Consider the following 26984-nt stretch of genomic DNA (forward strand, 5'->3'; position numbering starts at 1 on the left):
CAGCCAACCATGGCGAAAATCAAAACAGTTATGGGTCGATACAAACGGCCAGAAAACTGTGACGGTTTGACTGTTCCCCGTATCAAATGAGAAAATTTGGCATCAAACCAAAGCCCACACCAAGTCCAAGGACTTAAAATCACAATACCTGCAAGGTTTGCTCATAAAGGCTATGGTTCCCCTGGTGCAAATAACAGATTCCCTGATGGCAGTGGTGACAGACGGGAAAGAACTCGACATGAAGGGGACCATGACAAACGCCATGCATCCCATTCAGACCTCAACATGAAACGTCGAGAGACCTTTAAGCACGATCTCAGTGGACCATTCAAGAGACTCTGTTCCGCATCATCAGGTCCAACTACAAAGTATCCGTTTGGTGATGACCTCTCCAAACGGATAAAGGAAATATCTGAGGCTAATCACCTCGGGAGGAAGATCTCCCAACAAAACACCAGGGAAAAACCAAAAAGCTATCCCAGATATAAACCATATGCCACCAATCGATAAGGGCAGACATTCAACAAGAACACTCCATCCCACAACAGAGGGAAATCAGCAGCCTGAGGTAGAGGATAACACCATAATGCTTTTTAAGCAAACGCCAGAGGGACTACCCTCGGAACTGAACACTGACCTCCCCACAGGGGATAGTGTACATGAGGTGAGAACTCAACATGCATACTTCACTGCCTGATAGCCTGAGAATTTTATGGTAGGCAAGACCAGTCAATTTTTTACAATTGGTACGAGTTTACCTCAGATCAATGGATGTTATCTAGTATTGCAGGGGTTACTTTAGACTTTATTGAAGTGCCTGCGCAGTGGTATACCCCTCACAGCAATCGACTGAATCATGAGACAGTTACAAGTTTTGTAACTTTTCTCTCTCCTTTCTTCTTATCATAAGAGTACTGCAGGTGCCTCTTCCCATAGCTCAGCATCTTGGAGATACTTTCAGCTTGATGTCCTTTTCTGTTTGGAGAATGCCGGACACCTTAAACGTCAATACTTCCTGTAAACAAAATATTTACGTTTATATTTCTGTTGATCTTCACATTTAGTCGCGTAATTATGAAGAACACGTATTATGCTGAACATCATTGTAAGAATTAATTATTGACTACTTAATGTTATGACTGCGCCACAGAGGCGTATCATGTTATGAGTAGGACATCACGACACTGGGGTAGTTAAGTCCATTATGATCATCAGACAAGGTGCGTACATCGTGATGAATAGACTAGGTACGTGCATCGTGATGAACAAACTAGGTATGTACATCGTGATGAACAGACTAGGTACGTGCATCGTGATGGACAAACTAGGTGCGTACATCAAGAAGAACAGACTAGGTGCGTACATCAAGATGAACAGACTAGGTGCGTACATCATAATGAACAGACTAGGTACGTGCATCATGATGACAGACTAGGTACGTGCATCGTAATGAACAGACGAGGTACGTACAGCATGATGAACAGACTAGGTATGTATACTGTGATGAACAGTAACATCTCCAAACCCCTACAGCCTATAAACCCTACAGCTTTTAACAACAAGTTCATGGTCCAGTGCACTGCTAATCGTGTTGTTGCTTATTTCATACACTGGACCTTCCCAAACACTTAGAAATTAGGAGAATTATTTCAATAAGCAATAACAAACCTAAGACTTTGAAAGAATGGTTTTAATGTGCGAGGGTCGATCAAGTACGTAGCCTAACTATATTCTCGATGTCCAATGTTTGAAAAGCTTTCATTTTGTTTTGAAGGAATCGTTAGCAATAAATTTCACTTATGTGGTTAATGTGGTCAACCAGATATTTGTCTTCACAACACAAAAATGAAAACGATTTGTTTTTTGATACCTCCTGGATAATGGTATGCCCTTTAGATAATGTCATATAAAATATCTTCAGTCCCGTCATGATCAACAGTCAAAGATTTAGATTGCCTGATTTATATTTTGTCGGGGGCTATTTTTTAAGGACAACCCCATTTTAAGCTTTCAAAAACATTGTGTCCAGATATTCAAGCTGGCACTGTTTACAATATATTGTGAGCTGACACTTGTGTGACCATTCAGTATGTAGTTTGAACCCTTGGCATCATGTATGCATAAGTGAAAACATAAGAATAAGCTATGCCCTTATGATTACGTCATCTGAAAGGGGGATCGGTAGTGTCCCCAAAACAAGCTCTTTCAGTCAACATGAAGGGGGGAGTCACTTTAACAAGCGATTGTAATTTCAAATTGCTTATTTATGAACTTTTATATCTAAGTGTGATTCTAGGGGACTTCTATCAGTCTCAAACACAAAATATTTCTTGTATATTTTGTTTCCTGAAGTTTTTGATTCATTTATTGTAGATTTTGCGTTTTTTGAGGGTACCAAGATAAAAGGTCAAACAAAATGGGGATCGTGAGACTGGAACATAGCAAAACCAAATTGCTTGAGCTTGATGAACAGACACGGTACGTTCATCATAACGTAATAAGGGGCACTTATATTGCATTTATCAGTATTTAATTCGTCAGATATCTGTGATTTCTTGTCGACAACGTGTCAAATGCTGTTTAGTTTCGAATTTCGGCCACCCGTGATGGTCCGGGTTAGAATATTGATCTTCAGTAACCCATGCTTGTCGTAAAGGGCGACGAACGGGATCGGGTTGTCAGGCTCGCTGACTTGGTTGACACATGTCATCGGTTCCCAATTGCGCAGATCGATGCTCATGCTGTTGATCACAAGATAATCTGGTCCAGACTCGATTATTTACAGACCACCGCCATATAGCTGGAATATTGCTGAGTGCGGCGTAAAACTCAACTCACTCACTCACTCACTCGAATGTGGGCCAACATTCGCATGTCCGATGTCGTGAGAGAGCGTAACCTCCCTTGAGCCACTGATAAAGCGGTTTCGCCCTACGTTGTTACTTGCCATTAACTGTGATAGCTCTAAACTCGGAAAACGGGTATAACGTTTATCAATGAACTGTTTTGAGGATACAACGGATATATTAGTCAGAAATGCTATTTTGTAAATCACAAAACTGGTAACTTGTGTGTTCTCGACAGATCGCCAGAAATCGTTCCATCCTTTTAGTTACATCTGAATCTCGCCAGTTCAATGTGATAGGGTTTTATAGTTACTTTAGGTAAGCAGTGCTTTCCATGAAAATATTCTTAAAGAGGGAATATGTTGAGCATTAAATTCGATGTATAAGGTTTCAAATTAAGGAATCATTTGAATGTACATTTATGTAATTGTCTACACCATTAAAACACTTCTAAATGTTAGAAAACGGTTACTTTTAAAAGTAAGAAACTCTAGAGATCAGATGTGATAATCACTGCTTGCCTTCGGAGTTTGGATTCCCATGCTGACAATGATGCAGATGACAATCGTTGAGATGTCGAAAGAGATGATGATGATGATGATGATGATGATGATGATGATGATGATGAATACACAAATACTTATACCTGTGTGTCAGGCATACGTTCAAACTTCACAGCTCTCAGAACATGAACCAGGGCTATTTTAGCCTCAATCAGAGCCAGACGCATCCCAATACAAATTCGTGGACCGTATCCGAACGCCAAGAAGGACAGTGGGTTTGATTTTTCATCATGTCTGAAAAATATCACAGTAAATAAAATATTGATAAATGCGCTGATAAATATCTCCAGTCATGTATTACACATAATCTGTCTGCTGATGTAAAGGCATAACTGAACTGAACCATATTAAGCTAAGAAAGAGGATATGTTGAAGCACGCTGAGATAAGAAAGGGGTCTTTTAAAGATCTGACAGCAACTGATCACAGCATCGGTGTGTGTACATGCGAATGTATGCTGGTGAAACAATGCATGTAGGTGGGCTTCTGCCGGGTCAATACGTGGGGTCACTACAGCGGTACCATTTAGATACGTTTGGCGGTTTGCATTACCTTTCAGGTTTGAAGGAATCTGGATCTTTGAAGAGCTTAGGGTCTCTCTGTAGTGCAAATGTAGGCACAGAGACAGTTTGACCCTCATAGACTGTCAGGTCCTTGATCTGAATATTCTCAGAAGCTCTGCGATGCAATCTGAAATAAACAATCAATTCTGAATATGTTTTAATATGAACTTCACGCGGTATATTGTTTTTCCATTGGACGAATATGACCATGACGTATAAGTGTATGATAGACTGGGACACCCCTTGCAAAACAATATCCCATCTCGTGTCTACTGCACACTGTAAATATTGATATATCTGCTGATCAGATTTTACTTATAAAAAGGTGTATGTAATGTATGTCTTAATTAGAAACGAATTGGACTTCTATACACTGAGCATAGATTAAATTGCCAACCCTATTTCACCAAAGACTTCCTAAACACTGTTGAAATTCTAAATATTGTCTTCATGTGAACTTCACACGATATACCTTTTTTTCCATTGGATGAATACATTGGACAGTGACACATAAGTGTATGATAGACTTAGACACCCCCTTGCAAAACAATACCCCATCTCTACTACACACCGTAAATAACAGGAAAAGCACTTTATTGTCATGCAGGTGAATGCACGCTAAACAAAGTAAAACGGCAGATGTCGAGGCTTTGATTATGATGATTTTATTCATACGCGCAGGTTGTGGAACTTGAACAATTGTTTGTTGCCTTTTAGATATAACAATAAACATTTCTTGTATGTAAATAGGCATACTTTACTTTGCCATCTAACATACTTTACTTTGCCATCTAACATACTTTACTTTGCCATCTAACTTTGCCATCTAACATACTTTACTTTGCCATCTAACATACTTTGAGACGCCTATATTCAATATATCTCCCTCAAGTCAATTCTTTGTGTCCTGTTTCTTATCCAACATAAATGGCACCTGCCACGACTGGGCTTCAATTTGTATTATTTTTTTTTTAACTTACGCAATAACAGGTGGGTAGAGTCTGAGCGTTTCAGTGATGATGTTGTCCAGATACTTCAGTTTCCCAGTGTTGTCGTAGTTTGGTTCCTCCTAGGATAGAGGAAAAAGACTATGTCTGCTACTGACTGTTACCTTATGTGAGAGATTCATCGAGAGCTTCAAGCAGAATTTCTTTTAACATTTTTTCTTCTGTTTCTGTATTCCTATCATCGTGTTGTTTCCGCAATGTTTCATGAGATAAAACGACCATAAACTCAACACTGCGATCTTGACCTACGAGAAGTACACGAACATTCTCTAATTCGCAAATCCCTGAGACGATCCTTGCTCTGACTATATCAGGGGAAATCGTCACTTCGGCAGAACTTCTTGTGACATTGTTTCTTCAGTTTCTGAACAAGTATTCCTACCATCGTGTTGTTTCACGAGATAAAACGACCATAAACCCTACATTGCAATCTTGGATTACGAGAAGTACACGAACATTTCATAAATCTCAAATCCCTGAGACGATCCTAGCTATGACTAGATGAGGAGAAATCGTCACTTCGATATAATATTTACAATTGTCTTTTCACTTGACAATAACAATAATGTTTCCGAATGAATCCCTCTAATGCGGGTGTGCTCGTTATATCATAAGGTTAAGTGTGAACTTATCAAAGCACCCAAGCGTTCATACTGACATTCCCAAGCATCTCTTTGATTTCATTATATGCCTTCTCCTGTGCATCCGGATTCATGGCGAGACTGTGTGATGCAAAGTTCAGCGTGGAAGCCGTTGTTTCGTATCCAGCAACGAAGAACAATATCCCTTGGCCAACTATTTCATCCGTTGTTAAACCTGTAAAAGTAATCGTACTATGGAATATGCACACAGGGTTTTCTATTAGACACTTAACGCCTCGCACAGTTTCATTACAGATATAATGCAGTGAACAATCGAGTGTGGATCACGTTGTCGATGCATGGTGATATGCAATACACGAAGGCACTGCCCGCCACATGAGTGACATACTGTTCAAAGCCACGTTCACACTCAGCAGACTCAGAGGTGTTTCTGTACTCACGTCTGACTGTTTGTTTCTCTGAAGCCTGCCCATTGGTTACATGACCGTTTTCTTGTTTAACTGTATCATCCGTTATCTCAGCGTCCACCAAGAGTTGTAGGAAGTCGATTCTCTGCTGTAAATACCATATGCTTTCTTGTGGGACTCTTATAAAAGAATGTATTTAATGTCTAATATAGGTTGAATTAATGGATAATGATAAACCTATGCGGTAACCATGACGAGACAAGCAGACTGTGGAACAGAAAATCAATTCCATTAACCTATATTCACACCTGTATATCAAGACACATTATGATAAATAGACCACAACAAAGAGCCAGCGTTCCACAGTTATATCTAACCTCTCGGTTTTCCTTTGAGTCGTTCTGTCGTTGTTTGATCATTTCCACGATGTTTGCTTGAAAAAAACTCATGACGCTGTTCCGAAAAAATCGGACTCCAAGTTTCCGGATAACCCACACCAATGGTGGACAGAAGACTGCAAAAGAGGAAAACAAGTGAATTATGTTTCAACGATTGTGGGATTGGCAAATAATTATGACGACGTGACATCTTAGTGTGGGAGGAGACCGCGAGGAGATCCGGGCTTTCAGCAACCCATGCTTGTTGCAAAAGGCGACTGACGGGATAGGATGGTTTCTTTTAATGTTTGCCATCGTTTCCCAACTGTGTAGATCGTTGTTCATGATGACAGTCACTGGATTGTCCGGTCCAGACACGATTATTTACAGACCGCCGTCATATAGGAGAAATATTTTTCAGTGCGACGTAAAATACAACAATTTGTTGGGCGTTTTCAAGTCACAGATAAACTACTAGCTTAGGTTTGAACACATGATATAATAATTCCTTCTGTCAGAAATATTTTCTGTAAATGTACAGAAAGTTATTCCCTATTTGTTTATAGGGTATTGGTTGATCTTTGACACGATCATTTGGTATTACATTGGGTGACCCCTGTAATGTCTCTCTCCTTGTATGGGGTCGTTTTTATGAAACTATGGAAATATAAAATGCCATGAAGATTTCTTCAGGTCAAATCATTTAGTGTACTGTTACATTATTCTCTTTTATCGGTTGAACCACTTGCGTAAATTGTGGCAATTGTGATATGCTCCTTGATTAAACAAAACACCCCATCCAGACAAGGCTGTTGAAGGAAGAGACATGTCTGTAAGAAGTATGTAACTTACGTGCTATCATTGGTAGTAGTCGTTTTGGCTTTGATTGTGTAAACACCACCTTAGCATTAGCGACAAATTCATTGCTGAAATCGTTCTGAGAATCGACTTTTATACCAAAGGCAGTCCGTGCAATCACGTCCATGGTGTAAGCTCCAAAGTAACTGAAAAGTATTGCAACATATATATATTTTTGAATGAGATAAATACAAGATCGGACTGGAACAAATTTACATCAGAAAGGGCCACGCTCTGCAAAATGTGCTTATAAATTAACAACAGGGATGAAATGGCGTACATGGTTTTAAGATGAAAATTAATGTTTTAGTCGTTAGCCAGGGCGTTCAGCGTTCAGATAAAGCATTGCTATAATGCAATCTCGCCCCTTTAACGCACGTCCAAGAAGAAGAAGAATACCGAATACAAAAGCTTGCAATATTAATAGCATCTGTGCTTGAAACCTAATACTCGAGTTAAAGAATATCCATTTCTTCGCATTTGATGTTAACACAATACTTACTCTTTCATGATCACCCCTTCCTTTTTCCCAATGGCTTTAGAGAAATTAGTTGTGAGAGTCGTTGAGCAATCGTTGATGGCAGCGCACATCTAGAATCCCAAAACATAACCTATAGAATGTATTGAAATGGTATATATAATACGCCTATGGACGAAAGGACAGGTTCGCGTCAGATCCGTGACAGTATAGTGTGACATGTTTGTTTCTGATACGGATTTTCTAACCGGGATATTTACCCTACATAAAGAGCTACAGTGGCTCACCTTCCTCAGTTTGCCGCTGCTGAAGCTCGGTGTTAAGATGCTTCTCACCCTCCGCCAGTGCTCATCGTTCAAGAAAAACAAGCCCAAATTTAATGGATAGGCCACGAGTGTGAATTTCTGGAAACATATTGAACAGCAACTTTAACACAAGACATGCATGTAACATTCAGTTGTAATAATCCCACCATGACAGTGAATATCACGTTTAACAGATCTCTATTTAATAATTGGAGATATATTTTTCCCAGATAGTCCGTTACAATAATAGCGTAATTGCCTCTGCGACAATGTCATAGGTAAGATACTTGAAAGAATTGTTTACCATCCTGTTTCTGAAAGTGTTGAAGCTCTTGACAAACACCTCCTTCAGAATGTCCAGATCCGATATAACATAGGCTGGTGTTCTTCCAATAAATATGCTAAGGTGAAGAAACAACATGGTATGAAAAAACGTAACATTACATTTGCTTGTTATATATTGGATAACGGTTTGCCATTCCAACAATGTCAACTAGTTGTGACAGTAACAACTTGACTAATTGAATGAGTAGTTTGTTATACAGCAGTTATTTCATGCCGCGTCGCAACTTATTACATACAGACCAGGTGAATCAACGACCAGAAACGACACCCGAGCAAGATGTCACACAATCTGTTATGTCACTAAGCCAGACCATCCGTTCTATTTTAGTCGACTAGCTTACTCCATGGGGACTAGTTCCATCCCGGAATCCCAACTGGTAGTGATGATGGAAAGGTTTGAGTCTACCTTCAGAAACAAGTAACTGATAACAGTTGAGTTGAGTTGGGTTTTGCGTCACATCGGCATTATTCCAGCCATATAGTGACGAGAACAAGTTTGCATTAATAAACATTGTAAGTACATACTCGGAATGAGTTTTATTTCAAAAACATATATTCATTACATTGTCATTTAAAAGCAGAAAAAGTAATAGCATCAAATTTAAAGGCAGGCAATTTGTTAGTCACATTTCACAGTTACAATTTATGATAGTTACATTTCACAGTTACAATTTATGATACAGATCAACTTCCCTCAGGTACTTCACTATCAGATGAGCGCTCACGCGGGAGAACAGATCTTTTAGGTTTGTTGCATCATAATGTGAGTCGCTTGCAGACGATAAGTCCACGCATTCAAGCAGAATATGCTTGATGGTGAAAACTTCATCGCAAGAGACACACATGGGGGGTCCATCCCCATCCGTTTTCAGCAGATAGTCATGCGTAAATCGGCTGTGGCCAATACGACATCGTCGTAGAATTACCTCATCACGTCTTGACTGACAACCCAAGTAGGTATAACCAATTGTTGGTTTCAATTCATACAGTTTATTTCTTCCTACTTGAGTCCCATCGTTTTTGCATCAGGTCCCGAGTATAGCTTTTGATAGTGGGTTTGAAATCACTGTACGGGATCAGCAGTGGAGCTAAGGGCTTGTCAAGAGCTGCTTTTGCTGCAGCATCGGCCTTGGTGTTACCTGCTATGCCGACGTGACCCGGCAACCAGCAGAGGACGATGTCGCATTGGCCAGTAGAGAGGTCGTTATAAAGTTCTAAAATGTCCAGAATGATGGGGTGACTTGAAGTAACATTTTGAAGTGCTTGAAGCGAAGATCATGAATCTGTGAAAACGATGAAGTTTTTGGAATGATTCTGCTGTTTAATATAGGTCAGAGCTGAAAAGATAGCTTTGGCCTCGGCTGTGAAAATGGAACTGTTGTCGGCAATCCTAGAGGAGACAGTCTAAGATCCAATGACTGAGCACTGGCGACTTGGCCCTCATCCTTGGAACCGTCTGTGAAAATGGATCTATGGGTGTCATACTTGGAACGTAACTGGATGTATTCCTGCTGGAACACCAAGGGATTTGTGTCAGACTTTTGGAATTTAGTGAGGGTAAGATCGACCTGTGGTTTCACCATCTGCCAGGGTGGTGAAGACAGGAGTCGGTAAGGTGCTATGCTATTGAGATCAATTTTAGCTGCAGATATGTGTGGTTGAATTCTGATTCCAAGTGGTGGAACCAGGCTTGGCAGTTTAGCAAACAAGTTTTCATAGAGAGGGTTGAAAACACAATTGTATGCTGGATTGGACTGATTTGAACGTAGTTTAGTGATATACTGCAGTGAAAGTTTAATGCGGCGTTGTTGAAGGGAAGGTTCGTTAGCCTCTGCATATAGACTGTCTACCGGAGAGGTCCTAAAAGCTCCCAGGCAGAGCCTCAGGTATACAGAAGTAGATGAGGCCAAGACATAAAAACTTCAGATACATTATCTTTAAAATGTAACATTGCTAACATTTTGGAAAACTATTAGTAGATTTAGTGTGTCAGTAAAAAATTGTCGTCGCATTGGCATTATTTCAGCCATATAGCGACTAGTCCAAGTCTGCACACATATATAGGAATTTTAGTACAGATTTTAAAGGAGAATACATATGTACAGTAATACTTACACTTTGAGAATGTCACCATACGAAATTTAAACACAGGCAACAGAGTATATGTAAACAACAATAATAGCCATATGTCACCTGTGTATTACCTGATCTCTGAGAACCCTCAATATGACTTTGAGTGAAGAAAGTTCCTGTTGTGTTGGTTTGCTTCACATATCCCAGTTATCACCTACATTATTAACGTCTGAGGTCTCCCTTGCGTCGGGTCACTCATTCTAGAAACAACTGGGATGAGAAAAGGTTTCTGCATACTAGTAACCAAACCAGTAGCTTCGCGCATTGTTGCCGATTGCAATGCATGCAATGTCGAGAACAGGATGCTGGTTCTGCTGTCCAGATTACCCGGAAGACAAATCAATAAGTGTATGAGATGCACCTACCCATATACATTTCCGTACTTTCGGTTCCATTCTTTGAATTTGTGGAAGAATAACTGTAAATAGAAAAATAACATAGGTTTTCTGCATTCTACGTCCTTTCTGAAAAATGGCGCCATGGACTGCAGCTCGTCTGGATATATGACCAGCAGTTTAGATGTCAATATAGAGAGACAATGATATGCATATATTTTCACTACAGCAACGAGGATTGTGGAATAAATATGAGAACTAACTATATGAACTGCTGCCCATAGTGTCACTTGGTCTGCGAGTAAACATGTTTTATCAACATCAATTTCGAGAACTTCTGTATCTATACAATGCACATACAAGCACAGCTTTCTGAAGCTGAACATGATATTCATATACATTAGAGCAGACGAGACCTGCAAGTATAATTTCCCAAATGTGAAACGCAGAACTATCTATACAATGCACATACAAGCACAGCTTTCTGAAGCTGAACATGATATCCATATACACTAGAGCAGACGAGACCTGCAAGTATGATTTCCCAAATGTGAAACGCAGAACTATCTATACAATGCACATACAAGCACAGCTTTCTGAAGCTGAACATGATATTCATATACACTAGAGCAGACGAGACCTGCAAGTATGATTTCCCAAACGTGAAACGTTCTGCGTTGCTTCTTTTTATATTATACACAAACATGTCGCCATGTCCTGTGAAAAACAACCTAACATCTGGTCATTCATTTTAAAGATAATGTTTTATATATATATATATATATATATACAATTTCATCACCAATGTTACACGAATAATTAACTCAACCTACAAGAGAGAAGCTGTTTCCTAAAAGAGGGAACGGTTTTGGTCCAGAGATGCCCTGTTTTTTGAAGTAATTGAAGTTCCAGGTTCCATGTCTGAAAAATATGCATCATTATATTGTCTTGCACAAGTCCCAACTTACGATTATATCCACAATTCAAGTCACATCCACACTTTAGACAAGTTGTTCAAATGAAAGCGTATTTCTATGGACGCGTATTTCTACGACGTTCTAAAGATTCAGTTTGGATGATAATTTCTTCTTCGCAGATGATCCCTGTATTTACGGAGGGTAAACACTAGCGAGCCTCTATTCCCGCCCCTCATGTCATTTCTAGCTTTTTATGGTCTGTTTCGAAGTCTACATCCATTGGCGTGATATAACCCCAGTGCTATTCAAGGCGATAGAAGGCGATCCCAGCACATGTAACGTACGTACATATAGTATGACCAGAAATTATTGAGAATTTTAGGAATTTGGTTAAATGGATTTCTAATATAAACAACCTTGACCAGCTATCAAGTGCTTGGTTTCATTCAAGAGAGACAACTCCGTTAATCCTTTTTCATTAGTTTGTGAGAGTAATCCCCCTTTGTTTACTTGCTAGCAGACGACATTTTCAGTGATCCTCAGTATAGTGGATTTAGAGAAGAGGAATTTGATTTTAGAGAATTATATCAAGGACATCAGATCAGCTAAAGTGATTTCAAGTAGAAAAGGCATGCCTTTGTCCACTGTTTATCGTCTTTTGACTGTCTGACTGACTGACTGACTGACTGACTGAGTTTGGTGTTACGCCGCTTTTTGCAATATTCCAGCAATATCACGGCGGGGGACACCAGAAATGGGCTTCACTCATTGTACACATGTGGCGATTCTAACCCGGGTCTTCGGCGTGACAAGCCAACGCTTTAACCACTAGACTACCCCACCGCCCCTTATCGTGTTTTGAAAAATATTGCAAATGGATATGGCATTGAGCACCAGGGAGGCGCAGGTAGGCCCAGAAAATTGACTGTCGGTGACAGGAGGCGGCTTGGTATTCTTGTTTCTAAAAACAAAAAAGGAGTTTAGAAAACTTAAGGCTTGATATGATTGATAGAGGAACTGTGGCTGTCTGTAAGGAGACAATGAGGAAAGAGCTGCGTGCAATGGGTTGGCAGAAAAGTCGACAGTTTCCATCATCGATCATGAAACCTGAACAAAAGGTGCCAAGGTTGAACTGGTGCTTACAGCATAGAAAGTTTAACTGGGACAATGTGATTTTCTCAGATGAAAGTTCTGTGTGGCTGTTTCCTAATACACTGAAATTCTGGATCAAACAAACTGAAAAACCTATGTATCAGCGCCCAAAGTACAGTCCGAAATTTAACGTGTGGGGTGGCATATCTGTGTTAGGGGCAACGCCCCCTCTGTGTATTTGAAGGGAATATGAACAGTGAGCGGTACACAGATATTCTAGAGGGACATTTACTTTCATCTGTGGCACCCATGAAGGGCCACCTCCTCGTGGTGGGTGCTGGGTAACGCTAAGCGCCCTTCAACCCCCGTTGTGGACCCGGGGGGGAAATTTGGTCCACCAACCCGTTTGCCGTGGGTTGCGCCCCTGTGTCGGTGGAGGACGGGATTCTGGTGGTTGAGGGCAAGGGTTCCAGGAACAGCGTTCCTTTGCCCAATACACCACTTCGACCCTTACTTCACCTAGACGGGTGGTAGAATGGGCCCGGTTCTACCAATCGGCTGGTCACGCCAGGCCCTGTGCATAGTGGGTATAATTGCACAAATTTGATTTGTTATTTGGTCTTGGCTTTTCAAAATTTCAGTTATTCATGATATTATATTGCCTAGAGTCCTATGCCAGAAGGCGGTGGCTCATGGGCCAATCTGGTGATGTTGACCGCTGAATTCTGTATGTTTATAAGTTATTGTTATGGGCAGAACCAGCCTGACAGTGAACTTATTACACAGATATAGCAATTCATGTCATATTTGCTGGAGTATAGCACCCCTGTATCCCTGGTGTTTGCATGCTGGAGACCCAATGCTGTGAGACACCGTCCTCGTTGACACTCCATGGTGGGTGGGGAGCAGGGTTGTCGAATCTCTTTGATATAATCATGGCTCACAATCACTCTGGTTCTAACCGAAATGAAAAAAAGAGACGTTTGGAAGCTGAGATATTGTCGTCTGATGATGATGTTTCTCTTCCACAAAATTCTAATTCTTGGGCACGATTTGTTGTTGTTGAATCTAAGAATGGTCTTCCGTTAAAGATCAACCCGTTTGCAATTTCCAAGGCAATCGAAGGTATTTGTGGTGAGGTGATAAATGTTTCACGTCTCCGAGGCGGCTCCCTCTTGATTGAGTGTGCACGGAGGCAGCAAGCTATTAACCTTTTGAAATGTTCCACATTTGCAAACACTGAAGTTTCAGTTTCTGAGCACAGAACTTTAAATTCGAGTCGAGGGATCATCCGCGACAGAGCCCGTTGTCTCGCGGAAATGACTGAGGAAGACATCTTAAAAGAACTTTCTGGACAATATGTTACCTCAGTGAAACGCTTCATGAGAAGAGATGGAGATGTATCTGTTCCAACAAATACATATTTGTTCACATTTTCACTGACTGCTATCCCGACATCCATTAAAGCTGGCTATTTCAACATCGGAGTGGATGTATATGTACCCAATCCGCTCCGGTGTTACAATTGTCAGAAATTTGGACATGGTTCAAAATTCTGCAATCGACCTTCTGCGTGCCCTCGGTGTGGAGGTAATCATGAAGGCAGTGGTTGTAGAGCAGAACTGAAATGCGTGAATTGTAAGGGTCAACATGACGCTGCTTCTAAATCTTGTCCTTTGTGGATACTTGAAAAGGACGTTTTGACAGTGAAATGTCAAAACAACATTTCCTTTCAAGAAGCTAAAAAAGTTGTCACGAGCCGTTCACCTCCCTCAACGCAAACTTATGCTGCAACTGTCTCTCACTCTCACGCACCTTCCACTAAATCTGTAGAATGTCAAACTGACTTGACATGGGCAAAATCCGAACACCCTCAGCCTGTTTCTAAATCGTCGAACAGTCAAGCAATTTCTACAGACAGTCAACAACGTAACATCCCTTCAACATCTCAGTCCATTCCAGCTCCTGAAACATCAGATCTGGAAAAATCATCAACTGACCTGTCCAAAAAACAAAAGAAGAAACAAAATAAGAAAATTACAACGAAGATTGCCACTCCTGTTGAAACATCAGTGGAACTTCAAAATTTCTTTGAGCCATTAGAGATGGATGTTACTCCATCTACCTACCATAACACTTCTTCACGTTCACGTGAAAGGACTCCAATCGAACCACCATGACCTATTCCAATCTACTTCAGTGGAATTGCAGAGGACTTAGGCATAATTCTAATGAATTGCAATTATTAACTCAAGATATAAATCCCTCAGCTATATGCTTACAAGAAACATATCTCAAAAACACAGATAAATTTGATTTGAGGCAATACATTTCATTTCAGTCCTTTTCCCCTCCTGGTGATAAGGCTACTGGAGGCGCTTCTATTTTGGTGCGACAGGGCATCATTCATAGTCCTGTTCCCTAAATACAAATCTGCAAGCTGTGGCAGTTCGGCTCACCTTGCATATTACATTAACACTTTGCTCTTTATATCTTCCTCCTTCTTTGGGTCTTCATCTGAGTGAGCTTCAAAGCTATACGACCAGCTCCCAAAACCATGTATAATCATGGGGATCTAAATGGGCACAATCCTTTATGGGAAAGTCCATCCATTAATCAAAAAGGAAAAGTGATCGAGGATTTTATATCTAATAATGACCTGTGCATCTTTAATGATGACTCAGAAACTTACCTACATCCTGCTTCAGGTACGTATTCGTCACTAGATTCTGTCTCTTGCAGATTCAAATTTGTTGAATGAATTCACATGGTCAGTCCACGATGACCTCTGTGGAAGTGACCACTTTCCAACCATTTTGAAACCTGTGTCCCCATCTGACGTTCCTCCGTCATCACGATGGAATTTTAAAAAGCTGATTGGCTTTTATATGAAACGCTTTGCACTAGCAAATTGAAACCTGCACTTTTCATGGGCACTCTTGATCCCATAAAATGTTTCTCTGATGAACTCAATATAATTGCTGATGAATGTATTCCTAAGTCCTCTGCTGTTGCTCACATACGAAAACCATGGTTTGATGACAACTGTAAACAAGCAAGGAAGGCACGGAAAAAGCTGAACACTATTTCCGTCGCCATCCTATGGTCCATAATCTCAATAAATTTAAGATCTTAAATGCCAAAGCTCGGCGTACTTTTAAAACAAAGTAAACGTCAATCCTGGAGAAATTATGTATCAAACATCAATTCACGTACACCCATGTCCAAGGTTTGGAATATGGTACAAAAAATCAAAGGTAAAGGCTCTAAAACTGGCATCCGCCATCTTAAAATGGAAATGAATTATTAACAGATACTTCAGATATTGCAAATAAACTAGGTGAAACTTTGGCTAAGCACTCTTCCTCCTCTAACTATGTACCTAAATTTCAAAACTATCAACAGCAACAAGAAAAGTATCCTATTAATTTCAACACGGATAATGGGGAAGACTATAATGAATTATTTTCTATTCATGAGCTTCATAAAGCTCTTGACCAAGTTTCACGATATTGCTGCAGGAGCTGATAACATACATTATCAACTCCTGAAGCACCTACCAGAATCCTGTTTAGAGACACTTTTACATATCTTTGATAGTATTTGGACGTCTGGTGAATTTCCTTCTTCATGGCGTGATGCAATAATTGTTCCAATTCCAAAACCTGGACGTGATCATACCGATCCTTCTAATTATCGACCAATTTCACTCACTAGCTGCGTTTGCAAAACCATGGAACGCATGATCAATAATCGATTAGTTTGGTACTTGGAAACCAACAACTTAATAACTGATATACAATGTGGTTTCCGTAAAAACAGAAGTACAATTGATCATTTAGTGCGTTTGGAATCTTTTGTTAAAAATGCCATAATTAATAAACAACATGCAGTGTCGATCTTTTTCGATCTAGAAAAAGCATACGATACTACGTGGAAACATGGTATCTTAAGAGATTTACATGATTTTGGATTACGGGGCCGTTTGCCTCAATTTATATCCAACTTTTTACATGACAGACAATTTCAAGTCCGAGTGGGTTCTACCCTGTCTGACCATTATAATCAGGATCAGGGTGTCCCTCAAGGCAGTATTTTGTCTGTCACACTGTTTAGCATTAAGATAAACAGTTTATCCAAGGTTTTAAATGATTCAATAGATGGATCACTTTTTGTGGATGATTTTAATATTTCTTGTCGCGGTAAAAATATGCATACTATTGAACGGCAACTGCAGTTGTGTTTAAACAAGATAGATAAATGGTGTCTCGAAAATGGCTTTAAATTTTCTAAATCCAAAACTAATTGTATACATTTCTGCCGTAAATACAAACCGCATAACGACCCGGAACTATCTCTAAATGGCACACCCATCAAAGTTGTGAAGGAGGCCAAGTTCTTGGGTATTATTTTTGACTCACACTTAACGTTTCTACCACATATTAAAGCCCTTAAAACTAAATGCCTGAAGGCACTAGACTTGTTGAAAGTCGTTTCCAATTCTAAATGGGGAGGGGATCAAGCTACCCTCCTACATCTATATCGATCACTGGTACGTTCCAAACTTGATTATGGTTCCATCGTTTATGGTGGAGCCTGCAAAAGCAACCTAAAACTACTTGATTCTGTCCACCATCAAGGCCTTAGACTTTGTCTTGGGTCTTTTAGAACCTCTCCTATTGATAGTCTCTATGTTGAAGCTGATTAGCCATCCCTTACCCAACGTCGTATCAAACTATCTTTACAGTATATAACAAAACTCTATTCTAACGAGTCTAATCCTGCATTTAACTGTGTCTTTAATCCCCTCTATGAGGATTTATACAACAAAAAACCTTCTCTTGTTCCGCCTCTTGGGCACAGAATTAAGCCCTTTATTCCTGCTGCCGGCATTGAGCTCGCAAATATAGCTCCTTCCCGTCTTCTTTCTTCTCCGCCTTGGCAACTGGTGAGGCCACAAGTTGACCTAACTCTGACAAAGTTTAAGAAATCTGTAACTAATGAATTACAATATAAACAAGAATATAATCAATTAAAAAGTAAACATAATACATATAAATCCTTATTTACAGATGGGTCCAAGGATGGTGGCGCAGTGGCATGTGCCACTGTTATTGGATCCAGAACAATATCTTCTAGAATACCGGATAACAGCTCTATATTTACAGCAGAAGCAAACGCCATCTTAACAGCTCTTAAATTTATTCAAAGCCATCCCAAACATAAACAATATAGAATATTTTCTGACTCTCTTTCTTGCCTTCAGGCTATTAAAAATCTCTCTTGCAAACATCCACTTTTAATTGAAATAATCGAATTATATAATGATCTTGCTACTGGCCAATGCGACATCGTCTTTTGTTGGTTACCCAGCCACGTTGGCATTTCTGGGAACACAATGGCTGATCTTGCTGCCAAGGCAGCCCTCAACAAATCGGTGACACCACTTCTTATTCCATATTCTGATTATAAAGCTCGCATTAGAACTTACATCCGTGATCTTATGCAAAAGAAGTGGGATGCCCAAGTAGGTATCAATACATTACATGCAATTAAACCAACCATCGGTTATACCTACTTGGGTTGCCAGTCCAGATTTCAAGAGGTCATTATGCGACGATGTCGCATTGGCCATACGCGTTATACTCATAAATACTTGCTAAAAGGTGAAGATCCTCCGTTTTGTATCCCTTGTGATGAAAGAGTTACGGTCAAGCATATCCTGCTTGACTGTGTTGAATTCTCCATCATAAGGGATAAGTATTTCAGTGTAAAACACTTAAGGATCTTTTACTACTGTTAATTCTCATTTAGTTATTGGTTTTTAAAAGAAATTGACTTCATTGATGAATTCTGATTAACATGTTCTGTAGCTAGATGTATTTTAATGATTGGTAGTTTAGATTAGTAACTTAGATTGTTAGTGGCTGTACCCTCAAAGGGGTTGAAGTAGCGTAAAATTATTGTCCTCCTGAGAGGGTATGTAAGTCCCAAAACTTCAAAAGTAGAATTTTCACATACCAAGTTTTAAACGTAGTATTTTCGTTCATTTAGATTTTGGCTAAATTATCCTACAATCACCAGCGGTTGAAGGGATGGTGTAAATCCGACTAGGGTCCATGCAGGTAGCAAAGGTACTGTAAGTCCCCATGGACCCTAGTATGGTGACCTACTTTCAGTTGTTGGTGATCTATAGCCCATTTTTATATTGTGTTGTCCCCTGTGGTTAAAATGTTTTAGACTCTATTACTAGTTTTATCTGTATATGTGATATTCTAGTTGTTTTACTGCCCTTCGTTGGCAGGTTTTTTTATAATATACATATTTTTCACTTCAATATCAAATGTTCTCGTCACGATATGGCTGAAATATTGCCGATGTGACGTTAAATATTAACTCACTCACTCACTTTCATCTGCTCACGTGTTCTATGGAAATTTTTGGATTTTCCAGCAGGACAACGACCCAAAACATCGTTCAAAGCATTCACAGGCCTGGTTTCGGACCCAAAATATGACATTATTAGATTGGCCAAGCTATAGCCCTGACCTAAATCCAATAGAAAATGTTTGGGGACTTATGAAGGAAAGTGTAAATAAGAAAAATCTGACATATATTGCTGAAATGAAAGAAGAGGTGGTCCGATATTGGGACAGCATGGACCACGACTTTCTAACTTCTTTGATCAGTAGTATGCCCCGCCGCATTGATGCCTGCAAAATACTTGACAAAATACTAACTGTTCACCTGTCCTTGAATCTGGAGGTCTGTTCTGCTAATATTCACATTTAATACGTGAGTAATGAGTGAAGACAATAAAAAATTTACAATCTTTAAATTCTCAATAATTTCTGGTTGTACTGTACATACATGCATACACACACACACACACACACACACACACACACACACACACACACACACACACACATACATACATACATACATATCCGTCGAAAAACATAAACCCAATGTTTCCACCAGTGATGTTAGCCGAATGAAGCAACTACAAACCAAGAAACGGGGTGCTACGGAGTAGGTTACTGTAGGAGGCCGTACGAGGCGATAACAACTGACATGCATCGTGACGTCGGTTACCAAGGCAGTGACGTCATTACAGTGTGACGTCATGCAGATATTGTACTACAGTACAAAACTCGAAAAACATAAACCCAATGTTTCCACCAGTGATGTTAGCCGAATGAAGCAACTACAAACCAAGAAACGGGGTGCTACGGAGTAGGTTACTGCAGGAGGCCGTACGAGGCGATAACAACTGACATGCATCGTGACGTCGGTTACCAAGGCAGTGACGTCATTACAGTGTGACGTCATGCAGATATTGTACTACAGTACAAAACTCTTCCGCAACCTCTTATGAAACCACAAAAATAACAAAAATACGCTATTTTGTCAATTTAATGCATGTAAGACGTGGGTAATACATAAAATACCACACTCGGTCTCATTACATACGAATTATACGAAACTTATAAACTTATACGATCGCTTTCGCTCGGTCAGATACCATAGGAAGGACACTCGTTTCGTATAATTCGTATGTAATGTGACCTCGTGTAGTATTCTCTATTTATTACCCACGTGGTCAACGTATGGGCAGTTGCATACTAATCTCGTACGTCACACGAGTGTCGTATCGCGTTGACCTGTGTCGTAACGACTTGACCTGAGATTCTAACGATTTGATTGGATAACCGATGACCTCTCAGTTAGGTCACGTTGTGACGGAACTACTTGTTCATTCATAACAAACACGTGAATTCATTCATTTTACAACTTAGATGCATTGTGGGAATGTAAACATTGCGAACGTTGCCGTGTCGCTGTTTAATATTGTGAGTCGAACTGAGACCTTATATCCGTCGAAAAACATAAACGCAATGTTTCCACCAGTAATGTTAGCCGAGTGAAGCAGTTGCAAACCAAGAAACGGGGTGCTACGGAGTAGTTTACTGTAGGAGGCTGTACGAGAGGCGATGACAACTGACATGCATCGTGACGTCGGTTACCAAGGGGACAGACGAGAATGGCGTAGTGACGTCAATACAGTGTGACGTCATGCAAAAGTGTACGACAGAACAAAAATCTTCCGCAACCTCTTTATGAAACCATAATAAGAAAAATAAGGCTATTTTGTCTATTCAATGCATGTAAGACGTGGGTAATAAATAAAATACCACACTCAGTCTCATTACTTTCCTATGGTTTCTGACCTCGCTTTCGCTCGGTCAGATACCATAGGAAGGACACTCGTTTCGTATAATTCGTATGTAATGAGACCGATTGTAGTATTCTCTATGTCAGTACCGTATCACATAATATAAAGGGCAATTTTGAAGATTGTAAATCCTCGGGGAAAAGGCCAAACTAGGAAAAACGTGTTACATCGAGAAAAAACAATTAAAACATTGTTTTTAAAACCCCAACCCAAAGGAAACATTATGAAAGAACCATCATCAGTGTTTCACGGGTATGTATGTATGCATCACGTACCTCCATAACCCGTGACAAAGCACTTATGTTTGTGGGTAGGCACAAGTTGTAACCAACGAATCATGTATTCTTTCATGCCAGAGGAAAATCATGCAGGACCAATATTTTTGTAAGGGCTTTTTGCATTACAAGTGGAGCTGGGTGGACGGAAAATATTATGGATGAGAGACTGTGAGAAAAACCCGGCGTTCACATGCATCGTACACATCGATGTATCCCACTTAACAGGCTGTGCACTATGTCCCATAGCTTTGTGATAACTGCTCTACACATCGCTTCAGTGTCAAACAATGATAGGGTTTACACAAAGTTTGAAACAGACGCGCATGACCGGTGGTGATGGAGTAGCCTTGTGGTTAAAGCGTTGGCTCGTCGTGCGGAAGGCCAGGGTTTGATTCTCAGTACGGGTAACCCTTTCGCCATAGTGATATTGCTGAGAATATTAGGAAAAATGGACTCAGTAACTCACGCACTCACGCATACACGCACGCACTCACTCACTCGTAGTCATGAAGTATTGTCGATGATTAACAACTGGTCTAAAACCATTTAACATAGCTTGTGTCTACGGTACAAATGCTTTTTTAAAGAAGACGTCATGCTACACAGGAATTCATTATGTTTGATACTGCATAGAATGATATAAATAATGAAACTTTCCCGCGAAAGAATTATCTGACATCTGTGGCAGTACCTGATGGCAATATTCAGTTGAGTGGAGCGTAACGATTTTGTTTAGAGTACACCAGTATTTTGTTTTGCCAGGACAAATGAATACATGAATATATACGCTAATACATTTACAGATATAATGAAACATTCTAAATCAGATATTGTCACCTGTTGGAAACACATATTATAACATAGGAAGGTCACGAGTTTCGTATAATTCGTATGTAATGAGACCTCGTGTAGTATTCTCTATATATACAGATACATACATACAGACACATACAGAAAGACAGACAGACAGACAGACATACATACAGCGCTAATATCCAGTCTTCAGAAGACTGCTCCAAAGCGCTGCATGAGCTCAGTGTAATGAGTGTACACACCAGTGTTTACTTCTGTACCTCCATTAACGGGGCATGTCAGTTCTAAACGTACATTTGACGAGAACTCGGATCGTGCATAGCGACTCATCCTGACGATGCCTTGCCTACGCAGTCTCTATTGATTACCACACACGAGCCTGTCACATTCGTCTTGAGATACGTGGTCCACGTAAGTAATACATATATTGTCTACCCACATATAGATCAGCACAGCCACCGCCAGGGTTAGAAGGACATACAACGGGACGTCCACGAGGCCCAAGATCTCCATGTTGAAGGGAGTCGTCGCTCTTTCGCAAAGCTGCCAAAACACACAGCAATATCAAGGTTCCACTACACTAAATCAGTATCACTTGCTCGCTGAGCCGGTTCCACTACACTAAATCAGTATCGCTTGCTCGCTGAGCCGGTCCGTATGTAAACAAGTCAAGAGAGACAGAGACATGTGACAGCTGTGATTGGATGAAATAGTGTAAGATGTTTGTTTTTTAAAAGCACATCCAACCAGTAATTAAAACTGACCACAATTTTAAGTATTTAGTGCTGTCATTTTTATCACCATCACTTATGCTTATTGTGTGTACAGATATTTTCCAGTAGGTGACATTTGGTGCGGAACTGGGGTTGATGTTTCGCTTCCTGTGCTCGCAAAACGAGCCGGACAAGTTGGCCAGATATTGTGTTTTATGGTAGTTTAAAGGCCAGAGTGTACCCATGTGTACATGGAATGGCTGTTGATAGCCTGTCTATTTTAAAAAAAATTATAAGGTTACTATAGGAGTCTATGGAAAACATTTGGTGGTGTGTAACCTGTAGGGTTCGAGCACTTTTCAGTAATTGGTATGTGACAAAGCTGTGGTCGTGGGTGAGTGAGTGAGTTGAGTTTAGTTTTACGCCGCACTCAGCAATATTCCAGCTATATGGCGGCGGTCTGTAAAAATCGAGTCTGGACCAGACAATCCAGTGATCAACAGCATGAGCATCAATCTGCGCAATTGGGAACCGAAGGCATGTGTCAACCAAGTCAGCGAGCCTGCCTGTGGTTGTGGAGCAGAGGTCTTCATACTTGGCTCTTTACATACGTCCACGTCCACATCAATGAACAATAGTATGTTTACATATAATTGGTTAATGCTTATATGACTCTTAATTCGGCAAATACGATAATTCAGGACACAGCTAACCTGTATCTCTTTGGATGATGATGTATTTGCTCTACGCTAAAACACATGAAGTGTAAAGTTTTGGATTACATAACTTCTGTACTCAATGTCATCTCCTAATTTGTGTGAAGTATATTTTAAAATCTCATTCCACACAAAGAACATATGCTGTTGATCTCTCTATCGCCTGCAAACACATCTCTCTATCGCACAAGAGGTGCACAACACACACACACACACACACACCCGTCTATCGTCAAAGGGGGATAAACGCTCTCATACATCAAAGAGGTGAAAAACAGCCCTGACCAACCTAGCATCACGGTTAATACCATCCTTGACCTATCCGTGAACAAAGCGAACGTGAATAACGAACGTGAATAACGCCCCTCGTCTCAACAACCTAGATGGGTCCGTCGCCAAGCTGGCGGGCCTACCCTCATCAATGCTCTCGTCGGCACGTGGAGACGATGGCTCTTATCTGTATCATGTAGATGGGAAATAGTGTTTCTAATACAGGAACAAGGCTTTCAGTATGACAGTTGGCAACACTTCCAATATGTCTGGACTGCTTACCCGTTACTGAAACTACTTAAATAAAAATGTCATTGCAACAGAAAACCTAGCTAACCACCTTCAGAAACAACCTCCGTTTGGTGTAACGGGACAATTAGCTGTGAAAATCATGTGAATGTATCACTGAAAACTCGTGCCCCCTCTGCGTCAGTTATCAAGAGGAACTGGCCGTACCGGGATTTGGAACAAGTAACATTTTTGCGTTGACAGTTAAAATGCGTCCTATCCAGTGGCGTATGTACTCGACAACATTTCTCTTTATGCATTATTTGTGTGAAACTTTTCCTTTTTAACGGCTGTAATTCAAATTCATTGCTAAGGTCATCCCGGAGGCGCATTGTTTGTAGTTTGTATGATTTATTAATCAATCTAAACAAAAAATGGATATCAATGCATACAGAATGTGTGTAATGAGAAGAAATTATACATATATTTCAGGAAATAATTAATGTGTTTTATTGAGCTTATAGATATTATTCATTAACATTAATTTGATTAAAACTTAACAATACATCTTGTTTTCATGCAATAAGTCATGGGTGAAAAGGTCAATGTGTATGGATAATTTAGGTTTTGCATTTTAATTGTTTTAACAACTTGATTAAAACATGTATTTCTTGACAACCTGACTCCCATTTCAGTAAATGTATCCTGACAGCCTGAAACCCATTTCCGTCTATGTATCCTGACAACCTGATCCACATTTCAGTGTATGCATCTTGCCAACTTTTTGCACAAGATATAACACAATTAAATGATCACATTGCTGTGTTGGAAGGGTCGCGTCAAGGTAACAATCTATGCACTTCAAAGAAAACTATCGAGAATCAAACTGCCGAGAAGATCACTGGTCAGACACCTGAGGCGCACGTACAATCTCTCACATCTACCATATTCTATGTAGATATCCACCAGTTCCACACAATGAATACCGACATATCGTACCGCTTTACTTTCGTGTGGAAAAATCGTCATCAGGAGGTGTTGATGGGTTCTCTTATGTTCCATATGTTATTTAGATTTCATACTTTCCGGCCGAAATAGCATGTTTCTTTGCTCAGGGATTTACAACTGATGTCAGTATGATGTAATTGCCAGATAGATACGCATACACCATTTCAGTAACTGATTTGAGAGATACTTTAACTGATTTGAGAAATACTTTTACTGATTTTGAGAGATACTTTAACTGATTTGAGAGATACTTTAACTGATTTGAGAGGTACTTAAATGCTTAAACGCTAGGCGACTAAAACCTACATACACTTTCCGCATCAAAAAGGAAATCACTGCTTAGAACAAAATCGATTGTACTATTCTGACTATTACGTGAACATGTGTTTATGAACCACTCTCTGAAACTGTTCTATTTTTGAAAAAAAAAGAAACTATTCGTAGATGTTAAACAAAATACATTATATCTAAAAAACTTCCATTCATTATTAGCAGGCACATCTGATGACTGCTATCCTTCAAATAATTGTCAAACTGGAGCCGTGCCAGCTTGTTCTAAAAGTTCTGTATTTTCTCAACGTAACCTCACCAACTGCTCCCTGCCTAGAACTGGTTCCTCAACAACTAAATTATTTCAATTTTTAGCACTCTCTTTGAAAATGTAGAAGGGTCATGAAATGATCCATGAAAACACCAGCCAGATAATAATTGGAATCAATCAATGACAATATTTTTCCCCTGTCGAATTAGTAAGTCCTAACCTGTGAATAAGGAGATTTTCTAAAAAAAACCACCACCTTAAGCAACTGTTATGAGGGTGTGTTTTTGTTAATTGTGGTGTCACATTAATTAACTTTTAGTTATTATGGGTCACAAAAGTTTAAAGCGCTGAATGTGGATTTGAGTGAGTGAGTGAGTTTGGTTTTACGCCGCTTTAAGCAATATTCCAGAAATATCACGGCGGGGGACACCAGAAATTGGCTTCACACATTGTACCCATGTGGGGATTCGAACCCGGGTCTTCCTGCGTGACGAGCCAACGCTGTAACCACTGGGCTACCCCACTGCCCGAATGTGGATTTGAACTCACACAGTGAGGCTATGTATTTTCACCTGTTAAGAGTAAGCTGAGGAGTTTCCTACCTTGGTTGGATTGGCTTTCCGTCTTCGTTTGGTTCTGGAAGCTATGAGAAGTTGGTGGTGTGGCATGGCTTTGTTAGAACACTCTAGAACTGTACAACAGGTATATAAGGGATGGTTGCTGAGATGCATGACGGGGACGACTTTGGATTTACGCTCATCTGTCTTCCAACATTAACGTTTCAAGGCCTCGTCGACATTGAACAGTTGACAACAAACGTCAATCAGTACATCTTCCAGGATCAAGACTCTGGTCACTATAGACATTTAGATAATATGTTAGTGTTGTGACCCAACTGTATTGTATTAGAAATCTGTACTGCCATTCACTATTTGTTAACGTTCACTGTTTGTATGAATATTATAGATTTGTCTGCGTTTTATCTTGCTGATTTAAAGGGGACTCACGCACCTTTTATCTCAGTAATTTCTAAATCGTGACACAACCGAAGTGTAGCTCGACGCTCTTTATGTTTATCCAGGGAGAATAGGAGACGGGAGTGGTCTCTCCTCGTCAAGCCTCTTAGGGTATGCCTCGACTGGTCACGTGACCAGTTTAGCCAATATGGCTTCAGCTTAATGTTTACGATTGAATCTGATTTATTTTCAAGAGCTGATTACATTCGCTGAGTGTTGTGACAACTGAAAACCTACATGTAGAAGGAAAGTCACCTATTCTGTCACTTCATTTTAAGTCAAATATTTGTTATTAGTGTCAGTATTAGTACAGTACATTTGTAGTAAAGTTTCAA

The 26984-nt window shown here is 40.0% G+C and overlaps 1 protein-coding gene across 1 annotated transcript; it reads right to left on the reverse strand.

Annotated features, from left to right (window-relative positions):
• Window positions 1-843: 843 nt before the first annotated feature.
• LOC124286806 (cytochrome P450 3A13-like) lies at window positions 844-22702 on the reverse strand. Its single transcript, XM_046723239.1, has 14 exons — window positions 22597-22702; window positions 11652-11739; window positions 10849-10901; window positions 8310-8406; window positions 7988-8104; window positions 7725-7813; window positions 7217-7368; window positions 6365-6501; window positions 6021-6135; window positions 5637-5794; window positions 4952-5040; window positions 3961-4098; window positions 3493-3643; window positions 844-1015 (listed from the first exon to the last, which is right to left on the reverse strand). Exons 1-14 carry the CDS (start codon window positions 22668-22670, stop codon window positions 938-940), a joined length of 1536 nt encoding a protein of 511 aa, XP_046579195.1. The 5' UTR covers window positions 22671-22702; the 3' UTR covers window positions 844-937.
• Window positions 22703-26984: the final 4282 nt, after the last annotated feature.

This window comes from Haliotis rubra, unplaced genomic scaffold (assembly GCF_003918875.1).
Source record: "Haliotis rubra isolate DU_JTF1 unplaced genomic scaffold, ASM391887v1 Scf391, whole genome shotgun sequence".
Taxonomy (NCBI): domain Eukaryota; kingdom Metazoa; phylum Mollusca; class Gastropoda; order Lepetellida; family Haliotidae; genus Haliotis; species Haliotis rubra.